At 35.5% G+C, this 17,215-nt stretch overlaps 1 protein-coding gene across 5 annotated transcripts in view; it reads right to left on the reverse strand.

Moving 5' to 3' along the window:
* Window positions 1–17,215, reverse strand: part of LOC126352666 (CLIP domain-containing serine protease B9-like) — a 153,264-nt gene that overhangs the window by 86,109 nt on the left and 49,940 nt on the right. For 4 of the 5 annotated variants that reach the window (XM_050002703.1, XM_050002704.1, XM_050002705.1 and 1 more), the window contains 2 exons: window positions 14,765–14,863; window positions 12,514–12,804 (listed from right to left, as the gene is read on the reverse strand). In XM_050002703.1, coding sequence (XP_049858660.1) covers window positions 12,514–12,804; window positions 14,765–14,813 — 340 coding nt within the window. In that variant the 5' untranslated portion in view covers window positions 14,814–14,863. Of the gene's footprint in view, window positions 1–12,509; window positions 12,805–14,764; window positions 14,864–17,215 lie in introns of all 5 variants that reach the window. The other variant, XM_050002708.1, reaches the window with a different exon arrangement.

Below are 17,215 nucleotides of genomic sequence, written 5' to 3' on the forward strand. Positions count from 1 at the left end.
TGGACAGTTTTGTCTGCCGGATACAAATGTTGCAATAAGTGAAGGGCACCGAGTGAATCGGAACAGACAAGAAATTTAGGAGAGGAAGAATGTCTCATCTGCTCCAGTGCCCGCAAGATCGCAGACAATTCTGCATCAATGACAGCGAAAGTCAGAGGCAGGCAGACCTTGAAGACACGATCTGGAAAAACAACTGAGCAACCAACAGAATCCCCTTGTTTTGACCCATCCGTAAAAACAGCTACATAGTGGCGCTCAGATAAAATGGCAGAAAATGCTGCATTAAAAACGGTGGAAGGAGTGCAATCTCTCTTGTACTGCAATAAATCTAAAATCACTCTGGGCCTCTTCAGTAACGAGGGTGGCAGGCGGTTAAAACCTTGGATTTGGGGTTGTACAGACTCCACACCGAGGGACTCTAGTACACGTTGCACACGGATCCCAAATGGCAACGTAGCCCGGGGACGGCGGGAAAAAAGGCGGTCCAGAGGTGGATGGGCAACAAGATGGTGAGCAGGCGAGCTGGGAGCTGCACGAAACTTACAAGCCTGGCGCACCAGCAGGAGCTGCCGCCGGATGGTAAGTGGCGGTTCCCCAGCCTCAGCACAGAGGCTGGGTATGGGACTGGTCCGATAAGCACCTGTGGCCAGCCGAATCCCAGCATGGTGAACAGCGTCAAGGATCTGGCAACATACCATCTGAGTTTCGAAAAAGCATTATCCACACAATTCCGAAGACGGTAAGAACTGACAAGTGCGATACAGGAAGCTCATGCATTCAAGTTGCTTACAAGAATAATATAGAAAAGAATGGAAAAGAAAATGGGGATGTGCTAGATGATGATCAGATTGGTTTTAGGAACGGTAAAGGCACTCGAGAGGCACATTCTGACATTGTGGTTAATAATGGAAGCAAGACTAAAGTAAAATCAAGACAGATTCATAGGATTTGTCGCCTTAAAAAGTGTTCAACAATGTAAAATAGTGCAAGATGTTTGAAATTCTGAGAAAAGTAGAGTTAAGCTGTAGGGGGGAGATGGGTCATATACAATATGTACAACAGCCAAGAGGGAATAATAAGAGTGGATGACCAAGAATGAAGTGCTCTATTAAAAAGGGTGTAAGACAAGGATGTAGCCTTTCACCCATACTGTTCAATCTGTACATCGGGGAAGCAAAGATGGAATTAAAAGAAAGGTTAAGGAGTGGAATTAAAATTCAAGGTGAAAGGATATCAATGATAAGATTTGCTGATGACACTGCTATCCTGAGTGAAAATGAAGAAGAATTACATGATCTACTGAATTGAATGAATGGTCTAATGAGTACAGATCCAGAGTAAATCAAAGAAAGACAAAGGTAATGCGAAGTAGTAGAAATGAGAACAGCGAGAAACTTAACATCAGCATTGGTAGTCATGAAGTAGATGAAGTTAAGGAATTCTGCTACCTAGGCAGTAAAATAACCAATGATGGATGCAGCAAGGACGACATCAAAAGCAGACTAGCAATGGTGAAAAGGGCATTCCTGGCCAAGAGAAGTCTACATCAAATATTAGCCTTAATTTGAGGAAGAAATTTCTGAGAATGTATGACTGTAGTACAGCATTGTATGGTAGTGGAACATGGACTGTGGGAAAACCAGAACAGAAGAGAATTGAAGCATTTGAGATGTGGTGCTACAGACGAATGTTGAAAATTAGGTGGATTGGTACGATAAAGAATGAGGAGGTTCTGCACAGAATCAGAGAGGAAAGGAATATGTGGAAAACACTGATAAAGAGAAGGGAAAGGATGATAGGAAATCTGTTAAGATATGAGGGAATGAAGTCCATGGTACTAGAGTAAGCTGTAGAGGATGACAGAGATTGGAATACATCCAGCAAATAATTGAGGATGTAGGTTGCAAGTGCTGCTCTGAGATGAAGAGGTTAGCACAGGAGAGGAATTTGTGGTGGTTCAGAAGACTGATTGGGAAAAAATGCCTCCACAAGTTCTTGTGTTGCTGAGGTAGTAAATTTATTTTTCTGGAACCCATGTTGGCTTCTAGTTATGATATGTCTGCAACATGAAGCAGCTTATTACTCTGTTATACAGAATCACCATAGTAATTTTTAAATTATCTGGATACCATTCTCTTTCGATTACTTCATTCATCATTTTGGTCAATAGTTTAACAATAAATCTGAATGAAAGTGTAATAATCTTATTTGAGGTACCATAGACGTCTTGGGTGTTTCTCAAGTTGTTTATGATTCTTGTTACTTCTTCTTCACTTGTTGGATATAGGTATATAGAATTTTGTAGTGGATGTCTTTTCTCCATTAAAGCATTCATAGTACTTGTTGTTTGTGTTGGTATATCCTTTGTTAGATTTTTGTATATATTCATGTAGTAGTCATTAAATGCTTTGGCTATAGTTCCTGTGTTCCTCTGTAGTGAATTTTCCCATCGGATTTCTTTTGGGCTATTATTTTTATATGCTGACTTTCCTGTTTCTGAATTTATGATCATCCACACTATTTTTGCCTTGTTGATGAGTTTATAACGTCCCATTTAACATCCATTTTCCCTGTATATTTCATTGCTTTGGTGTAGATTGTTTTTATTCCTTATAGACCATTTTGAATGCAAGCAGTTAGTTTTATATTTAATTGTTCTGTGTAGTACTTAAAGCCTTTTTCTTGACACAATGATGCCCTAAAATCAATTTGTTCTGTCTTTTCTATGTGTTATGCATATATTTTTGATAGGAAGTGCTTTTTTACTGTGTTCATAATATGTGGTTACGAAGAAGCCAAAACTGTGTGCATTTCCTTTGTCACTTTGAATTTCATTCCCACTTTCTTTAGCTATATTGTGACTGAATGTACTTATGTTGTTGTCATGCATGTCCTTTGTGATCAGACAGACAGTTTTCAGTTACTGTTACTTTAAAGTTATCAGGCTGTATAATGGCGACAAGTAATCTACAGTAGATGCACTGTTTGTAGTAATTCTGGTATAATAACTGACTGTGTTATGTAAATTGTACAAGATCAGGAGTGAGCAGAGATCCTCTTTCAGTTTGAATTACAACTTCATTTGCTGAACACTAAACATCTTTTTCAGTATTGTATTTTACTAGATCTACTCTGATCTTTATCATGTTTGTTAGTGAATTTTTCACAATATGCAGCTGCCCCCATCTCTGCAATGTGACCTGCAAAAGTGTGATGTTACTGAATAGTTCTGTAGATTGCACAGAGGTATTTCCTGCTCATGGAGCCAGTGTTCAGTGAAACACACCACTGTCATGCTATCAATTCTCAATAGTGCTTCTACACTTACAAGTTTACTTCTTAAAGACAATATTTTGGTGCATGATTGATAGATCCCAATTGGTGTTTTTTACATTCGTATTTTCCTGTTTTGGGTTTCTCCTAAAGAAGATCTATCTTCCCTTCTTATAAACCACCTACCACCATTTTTCTTTTGCAATGTTTTAATATAGAGTGTATTGTTCAGATTTCTTATTTGAAGTATTCTGATTATTTTCATGAAGATAATGTGTCATTAGCATTCTCTATTAAGTGAACACAGTCATGTTTTTTTATTATTTGTGCATACCTGGAAGAAATCTTTTTCTTGCCTAGTCTGTTGATATGCAACTTGTGGATTTTAAAATGGAATCTCATTAGTTTCAAATTAAAAGCTATCCTGCATTTGTTGAAATTGGAGTTATCTACAGAGAAGACAAGCATTTTGTTAAATAACTTAATTTTCTTGTTTATCTCTGGTCTGTCATACCTGTTTGGTACTGTACTTAAAATTACATTAGTCCTTGACTGTGACTGCTCTATTTATAATACTGCTATGGTTTAAAGGGTCCTCAATGTCTTTCTTTCCCACTAGTACTATATCACTTTGACTGAATTCTTCAGTCAATTTTGTTACATTTTTTATGACCTCAGATAATGATGCACCTGGCTTTGTGATACTTTGCACAGCAAACGTATCATCTAGTTCAGAGTTAATCAAATAATGTAAATACTTTCCAGGAATATCTGTTAGTACAAGAATTCTTTTCTTCTCTGTCTCAGACATTTCTGCAGGCTCTTCTGTGAAGACAGAGTGTTCTTCAGTGTGAATACAGTTTGAAATGTTTGTTTTAATAGCTGCTACAGCAGCATATGACATTTGGGTGCTTTCCTTTTGATTTGTTTCAGTGCTACCCTTTCTATGATCACTAACTACATCCAGCACTAAGTGGATATCAGGTTTTTTATCACTATTTCTTTATTTGGCACACTCAAACAGTGTAGCAAGCTCGGTTTCATATTCTAATGCATTTTCTTTGTGTGTCATGGTGGTTTGTTTATGTATGGATTGTGACAGTATCGGACTTGGATCACATGCATCTCATAATTGCAGACATTTTATATCTGCAATTGACACTTGATTTAGAGCACAATTTATGTCTAGATTTCTTTTTTTAATTCTTTTTTTCTGGTGAACACTAGTTTCTGTTGCAGATATTTATGTTTGGCACTCGTGTACAAATGTTTATTCCTCATTCCAGAACCTTCCACTTTGCTTCAGGTTCTTGATATTTCCACAACAGTTTATGTATTTGATGTCTGTTCCTCTATTTCCTGTTTCAGAGATGCAATTTTGCTTTCTTGAGCTTGAAGCATATCAGTACTTTGAATTCCGTAGCAACTTTATTGCTGATCTGTATTATGCAAACTATGGTATGCCATGTTGTGCTACCACTGTTTTGAATTGGTTGAAATTATGGTCATGATGAGGAACTTACATGTATGTTGAAAATAAATTTGGGTTTTATATAAATAGGAAAGTCAGATTAGCAAAATGTTACTGTTTATTGTGATTACAGTTAGCTAGTATCGGTACCACCAAAAATCTAAGGTCTTAGTGGATGAAAAATGTTTAAAGGAAATGAAAATGTAAGATTTTTGTAAGCTATGTCAGTTCAGTTACTGTTGCATTATTACTGTGAGAAAAAGGCATAATCGAAAGTGGTATTTTCAGACCAGGGCAAATGTAAAAATTATATGAGATACTTGAAGAATCAGTTATAAAGAAAAATATATTCCATGGCTTAACATAGAAGTTTTATTATTATGAATGGAATATAATTATTATTATGCTCAGAGCATTTTTCTATATGAGGGTATAGTATTAAGATTTATGGTAGTGTGATGCTATGATGAACAAGTTTATTGAGATTCTGTTATGTTCATGAGGTTTATATCCAGATGAAGTTTTGTGAGATATTCTGCAATTTATGGCATTTTGAAGAGGTTTATAAAGTATTCTGTGATATAATGATAATGATGATGATGGGGGTGATGACGATGTAGAGATGTTGATGTGTTAGGGCAAACTGCAGGCTTTCAACAGGTAAAAGAATAGATTTTTTTGAGTACAGTTTTGTTAAATCAGAGCTGAGGAGGCTTATGTACAGAAAACAACATCATGGCAAAACTCTCTATGTTGCATACATTATTTAAATAGAATTCTGACATATATCACCAAAAGTATGCATATCAGTAGAAAAGAACAAGTAGATAATAGACAGCATGAGACAGTTTTCTTAGACCATTAAACAACATAGTTCTATACAAAAAATGTCATATTGAACCAACATTCGAAATATTTAGACTGTAATGCTGAAATATTTAGAGAATGCTACTGCAAAATACTTATCAATGAAGAAAAATGAATGTTCAAAATAAGAGTAACACAGTCTAAAAACAAGGAAAAGAAACAGAAATATAACAATTTACAGAGAGTGATTGTTTATAATTTTAAGGGGTTCAACTATTGGATCATCAGCACCCTAACAGCTTACACAGATAAGTCAAAAACTAGCAAACTAGCTAATTTTGTGAATGGATGTTTTTCAGTATTGCACAGATGCAATCACAAAAATTACCAAAAATAGTGATGTTTGTTGAGGAAAAAATGTATAGACAACATACAAGATCTATTGTGAACAATAAGTGGCTATCTCACCTCATGCAATTTTCAGAGTACCTAAAACCAAATACAGTTGTTCCTCAACTAAATGAAGATAGATGATGTAGCTTTTACACAGACAGAAATAGAGGAGACAATAACAAACCTGCCTGCAAACAACATTCCTTGTGAAAATGGTGTAACTAATAAGATTCTTTGTCTATTGTACAGCATTTTTCTGAGCTATCTTCCCACTTTATGTAACAGTTGCCTAAAGTGCACTTCTCAGATAGTTGGGAGAACTAAAATCGTACCCATTCTCAAACCTGGTAGAGAAAACGGAATAGAAGTGTCCAAACTTTGTCCCATCAGCCTTTTTTTAAACAAAGGGAGAAATACTGGAAAAGCTATTAATTAACAGAATTATGCACATGTATTGTCTAAGGATTTCCTAAGCAACAAGCAGTATCAATTTACTCCATAGAAAGGGACAGCAAATGCACTGTTGGTTGTTAAGAACTTAGTAGAGGAAAGCACACCGCAAGGACAGTGTGCAATAATGGTCAGTCTTGATGTTCGGGGAGCTTTTGACACAGCTGGGTAGCCCAACATCCTTAAAGTGTTACTGGAATTTCAAAGCCCAGGGAATTATATAGGGTGATTTTTTTCCACCATGTACAATCTCTACAGACTGATCAATGAGAGGATATGGAACAAAAAAGATCTAATGAACTTATGTCTGGAAACACATGGTTTCAATGCCAGAGACCATTTATTCAATCACACTTTGTTACAGAGACTGGAGTCTAATACACGCTGTACCATGCAGCCACAGTTACAGCATGCATGGTTTCCTCTTAGAGGATGGTGCTGTTTCTCTCATACGTCGTGCCCTCACACCCTCCCCTGCCATAATCATTGGTAATGTTGTGTCCAATTCACTTCTCTTGCTGACTCACCTCATAGTGGATGTAATACAGTGTTGTACATGATGGTTCCATATTTGAATCAAGAGCTTGCCGACACAGTGTTTACTTATGGAAAGAGCTTGCCGACACAGTGTTTACTTATGGAAAGGCAAGTGACAATGGGTAGCAGGCAGCAAAGTTGTATCAACAACCACAGCATTCAATGTTGGCAACAGTGTTTTGCTGTTTGTCTGAGACAGTGTCATTTCAGGATGCAGGATATCATGAAGTACCTACCCGAAATTTTCAGACACTGCACTTGGAAGACAAGTAACACTTTGGAAGGCAACCGCCATGTCAGTAGCGGGAAGTTGGTCTGTCAGTACATGGTAAGCCAGATGGCCATGTAGAATATTCTCCATGACAGTTATTACTATCCTTATCAGGGTTTATTAGCAACAGACAGTTTTGTCACTGGTATCTTCACCGGGCAACTATGCTTTCAAGATTCTTGTCATCCATCCTATTCACAGATGAGGTCACTTTTACATGAAGTGGTATGTTCAACTTTCATAACAGTCATCTGTGGAATAGTACGCAGAACCTGAATGGCATGGTGACAGCGAATCATCAGCATTTGTGCAGCTGGAATGTGTGGGCTGGGATAATTGGCAACCATATTATGAGAACAGTATTCCTTCCATGTCACCTAACAGGCCAGAACTAACAAAATTTCTTGCAGGTGCCATTGAGATTCAAAGGATATGTTGTTGCTACATGATGGTGCTCCAGCCCACTTCGCCGTTAATGTCCGAAGGCATCTCAATCGTGTTTTCCCTGGTCGATGAATTTGATGAGTGGGTCCAGTTGCATGGCCTGCTCATTCAACGGATCTCAAACCATGCAATTTCTGGTTACGGGGCCATCTCAAAAGTATCATTTATACAGAGCCCATTCCAGATGTAGAGGCAATGGAGCAGCACATTCATGCTGTCTTTGACACAGTTTAGATGCATCCTGGCTGACGTGAACGTGTGAGACAGAACATGCTACAGCACACACATGCATGCATTGAGACACGTGGAAACCATTTTCAGCACATACTGTAGCTGTGGCTGCATGGTACAGTGCATATTAGACTGCATTCTCTGCATGATTGAATAAGTGGTCTCTAGCATGGAAATCATGCATTTCTGGCCATAAGTTCATTAGATCTTTTTTGTTTCGTATCCTGTCATCGATCAATCACTATAGTTTGTACACAGTAAAAAAAATCACCCTATATAACCTAAATAAACACGTTTTCAGAGACAGAAGAGCTGTAATGGCATTTAACAACACCAAACTAGAAAAAAAAGGTGACAGAAGGGTGCTTACAGGGATCTTGCTGTGGCCCAGGTGTTTGGGATATCTAGTATAATTCTCTGCTCAATTTTGATTCCACAGGTAACACAAAGGTGGTAACATTTGAATATGACTTAATTGTGTTTCTGAAAGCATAGACTGTCATTATTGCTGAGGAGCTCTGCTATACAGAAATGGTAAAAAAAAAAATCACAGTTTGGCCACAAAACAACAAAATCCATTTTAATGAGCAAAAACTGAAAGTAATGCTAACAACAAGGACAAGGCATAAACACAAAGTAACAGTATATTTCTAAAGAATAATGTTTTGCAACAAACTGAAGTATTAAATTACTTGGGTATAATTATGATTGATTCTTAATTTATGTTCAACAAACACATTCATTACATGACTGAAAAATGTTCAAAACTTATTATTTTTTTAAATCTAAATTAGCAACATTCAACTGGGGACTTTGTTCAAGAGCAGAAAAATAATTTACAAAAGACAGTATACTACCACTGCTAGTATATGCAGTACCTGCTTTGATTCATGAACAAAGAAGAAAATATAACTGTATGAAGGTTCAAAGAACCCACCCCTACTTGACCAACATAAAGATTGTTCAGGCCTACAGAACAATGTCTACTGAAGCATCATGCATTCTAAAAGACCTTACAGTAATAATTATTAACTTCCAGACAATAGTGGAAGAATATAAAATTATAAAAACTAAACATGCCCATTCTATAGATATTCCCTTAGATTACAAACAGTGGTCCCATCCAGCAAGCACAGTAACTTTACAAGAAAGTTACAAAGTCAAGGAACATCCAATAGATGTTTATATCATGGAGTTATTCAGAGAACAGAACAGAGTGATAGTAATCATTAATGGCACACCTGCCTATTAGTTAATGTACACACTAGAGAATGGGTGCACCGTCAACCATGGAGAACAATTACCAGTCTTGCGAGCCTTAGAGAAACTACTGGACTTACAAGAAATAAGTGTTAAAATGGCACCTGTAATATGTATGGACAGATTATCCTAAAATCATTAAAAAATTCGAGGTATCACAAATTTTGATAGAAAAGTTGAGAAACAAAATTAGGAAAGTGTAGAAGAGAAAATGGCATATTAACTTCAAATGTTTGAAAGCACATGTCTGAACTCCTGGGAATGAAGTGGCAGACAAGATCGCCAAATAAGCAGCCTGAGAAAATGCAACAGAAAGCTACAACAGATTCCCTTTATCTGTGATTGGAAGAAAGTTAAGATGCACTTTGAAAGAGAAATGGGAAAGATACTGGAGTGAAACTACAAAAAGAGTGGATCACAAAAGACTTTTTTCCTTCTAATTGCTCAGTGTCATCATCCCATAAACTTACCACAGTCATCAAATCATACAACATTAAATAGGTATGGAAAATTAATGTCTTACTGTTATCAATTCAGGCTAGTCCCAAGTGTTGCTTCTATGTGCAGAGAGGGTGCTCAAACAACATATCACCTGTTATGGGAGTGTTGTGAACTTAACACAGAGAGAGGTGTCCTAAGGAGGAGTATTATGGAAAAGTATGTAGCTGGCAAATCGATAAACCAATTTTAGTAAAGTTATACATGAAATAATCTCAAAACTTTGAAATTTAATAACATTTCCCAGCTTATGAGTAATTATGATACTAAAAGTTAAAAATAGAAATTTCTACCTGAAAACATTATAGTGACTGTACAGAAGTCATCTATTGTGAATAATTTTCGCCCAAATTACTGTAACCCATTAGAATTAGATTTATTTTTTTATGTATCTTGGCATTTAAACATGTACTTTTACAAATATTATGAGGGGGCATGTTCCAAATAAATGAAATGAAATAAAGAAAGGTAATGCATAAGATACAGAAATTTACAGTCCCATCTCCCTCCCATCATCAATCTCGTCAATAAAAGACTCACCCTTGAAACACTAACAGGTTATCTTGACTAAATATAGCCTCCTCAGTGATGCTGAAATAGTAAAAGTACACAACACTTAACAAAGCTCAGCCTAAAATTTTACTGAATCAACTATATGTACAGTCATAAGCAACATGAAGAGTGACCAATGATTGGCCCTAAACCTATCCACTATGCAAGCAAATTTCTAGTGATAGATTTATCAGACCCAAAATATGTTGATATAAAAATGCTTTAATAGGGCAATATTGTTCTTGCTACATCAATGACTTCCCAGAAGGAAAATGAATTCATATTGCTTATACACACAATATTTTAATATCATTTAAAGCACAAAAGTGCTAGTAGAAAGAGCAAAACATGAAGTAAGTAAACAGTGTGCACATCAGGTTAAGATGCAAAATAAAATATAAATGATAACTTAAAAAATGGTGCAACAAACAATCAGAAGTTTAGGGCATGACTGTTGACCTACAGATTCAGTGGAGATGAAGAAAGAGAACGAAGATTAGTGTTGAAAATGAGAGCATCAGAGATAAATACTAGGCATTTCATGCATATAAATAAAACCAGTAGCTATTATTACACTAACAAGGAACAAAGATTAAACTTAACTAACATTTAAAAATGAAGAAAAACACAGAAAACGGTATTTTGTAAGACAGAATAAACTACACGAAAGGCTGAGCATGGATATCAAACAGAACACTGAATTAAACATATTTTAAAATGTGGTTAAAGGATATTTATAAGCAATATAACCTCTATAGTCAAAAGATAACATAAATTAATCTACATCAGCAAACAACTGTGAAGTCCATGACAGGATACTTATCACTAAGATGGTTTCTTCACATTTCATTTGCATATGGAGCATTGCAAATATTCTAATCTTGCCATTATTGCCCCTGTGAAAACAACACATAAAAAGCTGAAGTATATTCCTAAATTCCTCACTTAATATTGGTTCTCGAAATTTTGTACACAGGCTTTTGTGGGATAATTGGTGTCTATGCATCTGTGAGTTCAATGCCCCCAGCATTTCTGTGAAAAACTCCCATGAGTGAAACAACCCTGTGACAATTTGTGATGTACATTTTTTTCAATATTCCCTGCTCTATCTATGAATGAGCACACGTAATCATTCTACTTCAAATCACCACAAATTGTTACACTTACAAAAGTACAAGTTGACATTCCAAATGCAGCTCAAAGGTGTTTTAGTCACAGGATATTACCTTTCTGTATTTTGTGAAGTGTACAATTTTGTATTTCTATAAATTTAAAGCAAGTTGCCAGTTTTTGTAATATTATCAAGATCTTATCTGGATATTTGTTAGATAGTATTTTGCTGTAGATAACCGCTTCATTTGCAAAAAGTATGAGAAAACTGTTATTATTATCTGTCATGTCATCAATAGACAACATGAACAGCAAGAGTCTTAATACACTTTCCTGCAGCACACCTGAAGTTACTTGTACTAACATTGATGACTCTCCATCCAACATTACATACTGCATCATCATTACCAAGAAATCCTCAATCCAGTCAGAAATTTTGTTTCATAAACCATATGAGCATACTTTTGTTAATAAATATTATAGGTGTTGGTACAGTACTGATTCAAATGCTTTTCAGAAGCCAAGAAATACTGTGGCTGCCTGATTGCCTTATACCATGGCTTTCACAATGTCATATGAGAAAAGTATGTATTTGGTTTTGCTTGAAAACTATTGACTTGACTACTATTATTACTAATACTACTACTACTGGTACTACTTCTTTGTGCCACTGACAACCTTCACCTATTAACAGAATTTCTTTGGGTTTTGTGAGAGCTCTTTCAATAATATTCTTCTATGATAACTGTTGAAGACTTCATGCATTGCCCCTTCTGACTGCTAAGGATATTTCATTATGAATCTTCCTATCTGCAGCTGCAGCCCTTTCCTTTGTTTTACACCTGTAGTAATAGCTATTTCTTTAGAGAGAATATATACCCTGGATGGTCCCTCCAACTATAAACTGTTCTACTAGGTGCATTCTGTCCATTGCTTAACTTTTATTTATTGTTTTTCTTTCTATTAAGCCAGTATTGTAAGAATGATCAGTGGGTGAACAAAAAAAAAAAAAAAAAAAAAAAAAAAAAAAAAAAAAAAAAAAAAAAAAAAAAAAAATGCCCACGATGAGCTCTTCACTTTTAATTTTTTCTACAAAAAAATAATCAGTCTGGATCATGCCAATAAAGATAAAAATCATTTTTTGACATTCCCATGTTAATGTGCTAGAATGCACTAACAAAAGTCATTCAGGAACAGGTTAAGAAAGAAAACCTACCTTCATATCCTAGGAGTGCCATCCATGGAAACTGTCCTATCGTGGCATTTTGACCAGAAATTATTTTGTTTATATCTGATAATTCTCCACAAGTGCCATTCAATAACTGAAAATTATTATGCCTCAAAAGGTTGTCTGAACGTGGACAGCACACTTTGACTTCATCACCACTCGAACAAGGCAAAAAAAGAAGTTGCTCTGGTCTCTTCAGTGAGTTCACACAGTCAGTCAGATTTTTGCAGGTGTATGGAGATTGACATCGATATATTTGTGCATAACCCACGTGCAGAACTGCAAACACTCAAAGTCAGTAAAAGGTACTAATACAATTCAGTCATGTTGTACATTGATTAAACTTCAGTCAATCAGCATATGCTATCCAACACTTCTCAAATCTGGATAAATTCTAGTATCTGATTCCATTCATCACCTTTGAGTAATGACATCATAACTAAGGTAAACACACTATGTAAAGGCAATCTATGAAAGCAATTGATCATGCTCATAAAGAAACGAATGTAATATACAATAAAATTACAATCACATTCATGCAGTTATTTACTTAGTCATGAATTATATTGAAATAAACTGAAGATAGCGAAAATAATTAAGAACAAGAATTAAAAACAAATTTTCATGTCTGGTATGAAGTATTCTCCTAATTTATGCGACTAGAAAAGCACAGAGAACCTTTAAATTGCATTATGGTAAGGCACATGGTGAAGTCATACTGTTATAAAATAGCGTTAATTTTATATTAATTATTGAATTTTAATGGGAGAAGCACAAGAAAGTGGGAGTTTTGAGTGGGGAGAAAATAAAATGTGTCAGAAAAACGGGAAGACTTTAAAAAAAAAAAAAAAAAAAAAAAAAAAAAAAAAAAAAAAAAAAAAAAAAAAAACCAGCAGCACAAAATGTGGAGCAACCGACACACTACATTCTAAAAGAAAAGCCAGTACATGATAAATGAATATCTACAAAAAGTAAAGAATATTGGAATCGATAACTAGAATTAACATATGTAGGTGATTTGCAGTTACGGATTCGAACCACTCCATGATTCATTTGAAAATTAGTTTTGCCATTGTATGCACTGGAATGTACTAACATTTCTACATTTGTAATTGCTCTCCAAAACTACTGCAGTGTATAACAAAAACTGGAATCTGTAAATAGGACTGACCTTCTATATATGTAAATTCCAGTAACTGATTCCAATATTAAAGACTTTTTTTCAGTAGTTCAGAGAGCAATTACAAATGCAGAAATGATATTAGTCTACATTTTAGTACACACACATGCTGAAAAAATGATCTAATTAATTAAGCATCAAATGGCTGGAATCAGTAACTAGAAATGACCTATATAGGAGGTCAATTCTAGTTGCCAATTCTAACTTTTGGATGGTTCATAATTTTGGATACTTTTGCAGTAAATCTGTGGACTATGTTTTTGTAGGATTTCTAGATTTCTTATTGATCTCAGAACCACTATAAAAACTAATAAATATTGTAGGTATAGCTTCCAAATATTTCTCTTTTTCATAGTAATGAAGATAGTAATACCATATGTAGAAATTCTATAACACTTTAGTGCACACACTTGTTAAAACGATCTAAGTGATTAACTGTGGAATGGTTGGACTCAGTAACTAGAATTAACTTATATAGGTCAGTTCCAGTTACAGATTCCAGTATTTGTTAGACCACTTTTTTCATCAATTTTCATTACTTGGATACTCATCCCATCAGATTTAACAATTAGTGTTAACAGTTAATGCTAATTCATAATATTACGACTTCACCATGTGCTTTACTGTACTGGATTTAACTGTTCTCTGTGCTTTTCTTACTCTCATAAATTAAGATAATAATTTATTTCAGACATGTATTTTTCTCTTTTTCTGTTCTTATTTCTTTTTGTTACCTTTAATTCTTGTCAGTATAATTTGTGGCCAAGTAATTAATCAACCGAACTGTGTTTGTAATTTTATCATATGCTACATTCATTCGTTTACGAATATGATCAGTAGCTTTCAAAGACTGCATCTATGTAGTGTCTCTGCCTTAGGTATGAAGTTATTGCTAGAAGCTGACGAGTGGTACCGGACACTAGAATTGACCCCCAAATCCTATTTGATTCCTAAATTACTTTAACCCCTAAGTAATATCCAAATGTGTAAAAAACAGCAATTTAATTACATAATTATAAAAAAGTAGCTAAGTCTTTTGTGACCAATGACATTAATTACCTGCAATTATATATGCAATCCATTTCATTAAATTTTCTTTCACCATCATTCTGATAAATATTGTCAAATCATCAGAATTCCATGGAATTTATAATTGATCTGTGGGGGAGAAAAACAAATGAGAGCTACTGTTTTCCATTTTACAAAATTTCTTATTTTGGCAACTGGTATAGAGCATCTAACATTAAAGTCACTTACCTTTTTTGTAATATTATCAAAAATGAATGAAAAAAAAATCTATAAACAGGATTTTAACATGTCACTGACACAGAGCAGTGAGTATGCAGCCCTAATTCAGCTTCTTAAAGACCAAATAAGGTATCACAGGAGACATACTGAATGTGTCTTTATGACATTTGTCAGTTTTGTACGAATTGTACCAGAACACCTAGAGAAAAGATTAACTCAGAGTCTTTGAAAGACAACTCCAGCATTTTATCATTGCATCACCTTATATGATTAGATACAGAAACCATAAGTAACTGTTTCTGCAATGATTTTGAGTGTTTTGGGAGAAATTCAAAAGGTGAATTAAAATAAACTGTTACAATGAGTTGCTTTCCATCAACACAAAAAATTACAAGTTCAGCATGGGATAAGGATACACCCAACAGTGCAATGACGCATGTCATAGTGTGGACTCCATAGTGTCCACTAACAAAGTCCAGCATGCGTCAAGGAACCACATGCACACCACAGTGATGGGTGTTAATGGAGCACTGTACAAACACATTATCTATTGGCAAGGTGTCAAGAAAGCGCAATAGCCAAGTAATGCTTTCATTTCTCACAGAGCATCTTGGGTAAGATTAAGTAAACAGTAATGTGTATTACCATGCTGAATAATGACACAGGATGATGGAAAATCATACTGCAGAACCTCTTTCATGGGCTGTTGTGCTCTGCACATTCTTGAACTAACCATAAGAGGTAGCTGGCAAGCCAAACTAATGACTTGAAAAGTCAAATTGCCTGATTAATGTCATTCACATTTCACAAAGGAAGTGCTGCATTATCCAGTGTGACAATGAATCATTCTACATTACAAACATCAGCCATTATATACATGTACAACGGAGACAAGTTAAGGGTAAACAGCGCAACGAATTTTGGAGGAAGAAGATCAGAAACCTATAAAAAGTGTGAAGGATGATTCTCATCTGTACTTGAAACTGCAGTGCTGGCTTCAAGGGCTTAGAATATCTCAGAATGCACTACCACTGTACACTTTGATGCTTGGTTAGATGTGTAGTGACACTTGGTTATATGTGTAATTCTTGTTAACAAGCAGTTTCTGTGGCTGGGGCAAATTCTGTTCCCATCTGTATGTTAGTATACAGTTAAGTTGGTGTAAAAAGATCCCTGACTGTTGCCAGCTTTCAACAGTGACATGCAAGTGTCTGCAGGCAAAACAAATCTTCTGCAGAGCAACACTGAGATGTTGCCACTGAGATGTTTACAAAATTGTGTAAGGCTGTCACACCTAGCCAACTGCAACTGTCAGCAGTCTTCTTCATTAACTCGACTATTGCTGCAGTGTTTGCTTTACATACTTCGGTCAGCTACACTAATGTCCTTACTATAACAACATTCTAAACCAAATGTAACAAGCTTTGAACAAATTTTATTTTATGAACATTAGATCTTGTTCCAATATTATTTGCCTAGACCTAACATTAATCTCTTAATGCTGGAGCCATCATCAGAGGCTATAAAGACTCAGACAGCAGTTTCAAACTTAAAAATGCTCAGCAAGTTGAACAGTTTGTATGTATCCATGCAATAGCTGCATCGTGAATCATCAGACTACGTCGAAAATTGCTGAGTTGTGATGACTTGTGTTATGGAGCTTGTAGTGGATTAGGTATGGTTTGCTGAGTCTGTTTAGGTTTGGAGCTGCTATTTGAATCTTTATAGCCTCTGATGGTGCCTCGTGCATTACGAGATGAAACATTAGGCATTGAAACGTGCCTTGGACCATGGTCTAATGCTAATTTGCTGCTGCCATGACATCCTGCATTGTATGATGAATAAGTTTATTTGTGTGAGCGCTTTCCACAGCAAGTACATAAATATTTCTTTCAATTTATAAAATGAGTAAATCATATGCGCTGCAACTGTGCTACATATAAATAATTACTGCACTCCCTGACCCTCAGTACAGTGTGAGGTCTCACAGAATGTGAAACTTGCTCCCTCCCCCTTCCCCCAGGGAATGGGCTGAACATCTTAGCCTACAAAAAGTGTTTGTGTATGAGTGACAGTGAATAAGCGATAGTGAAAATTATAATTAAGTATTATCTAAGAAAAATAGTAATTTACTGCTGAAATCATAATAGCTGTTACCACATCATGATAAGTATAAACTACATACAATGTTTATAACAAAGAGTACAGTTTGTATGAGATTTGTACTTAATATTTAACTGCCAGACATGTAACACTGACACA

The sequence above is a fragment of the Schistocerca gregaria genome, chromosome 1, assembly GCF_023897955.1.
Source record: "Schistocerca gregaria isolate iqSchGreg1 chromosome 1, iqSchGreg1.2, whole genome shotgun sequence".
Lineage (NCBI taxonomy): Eukaryota > Metazoa > Arthropoda > Insecta > Orthoptera > Acrididae > Schistocerca > Schistocerca gregaria.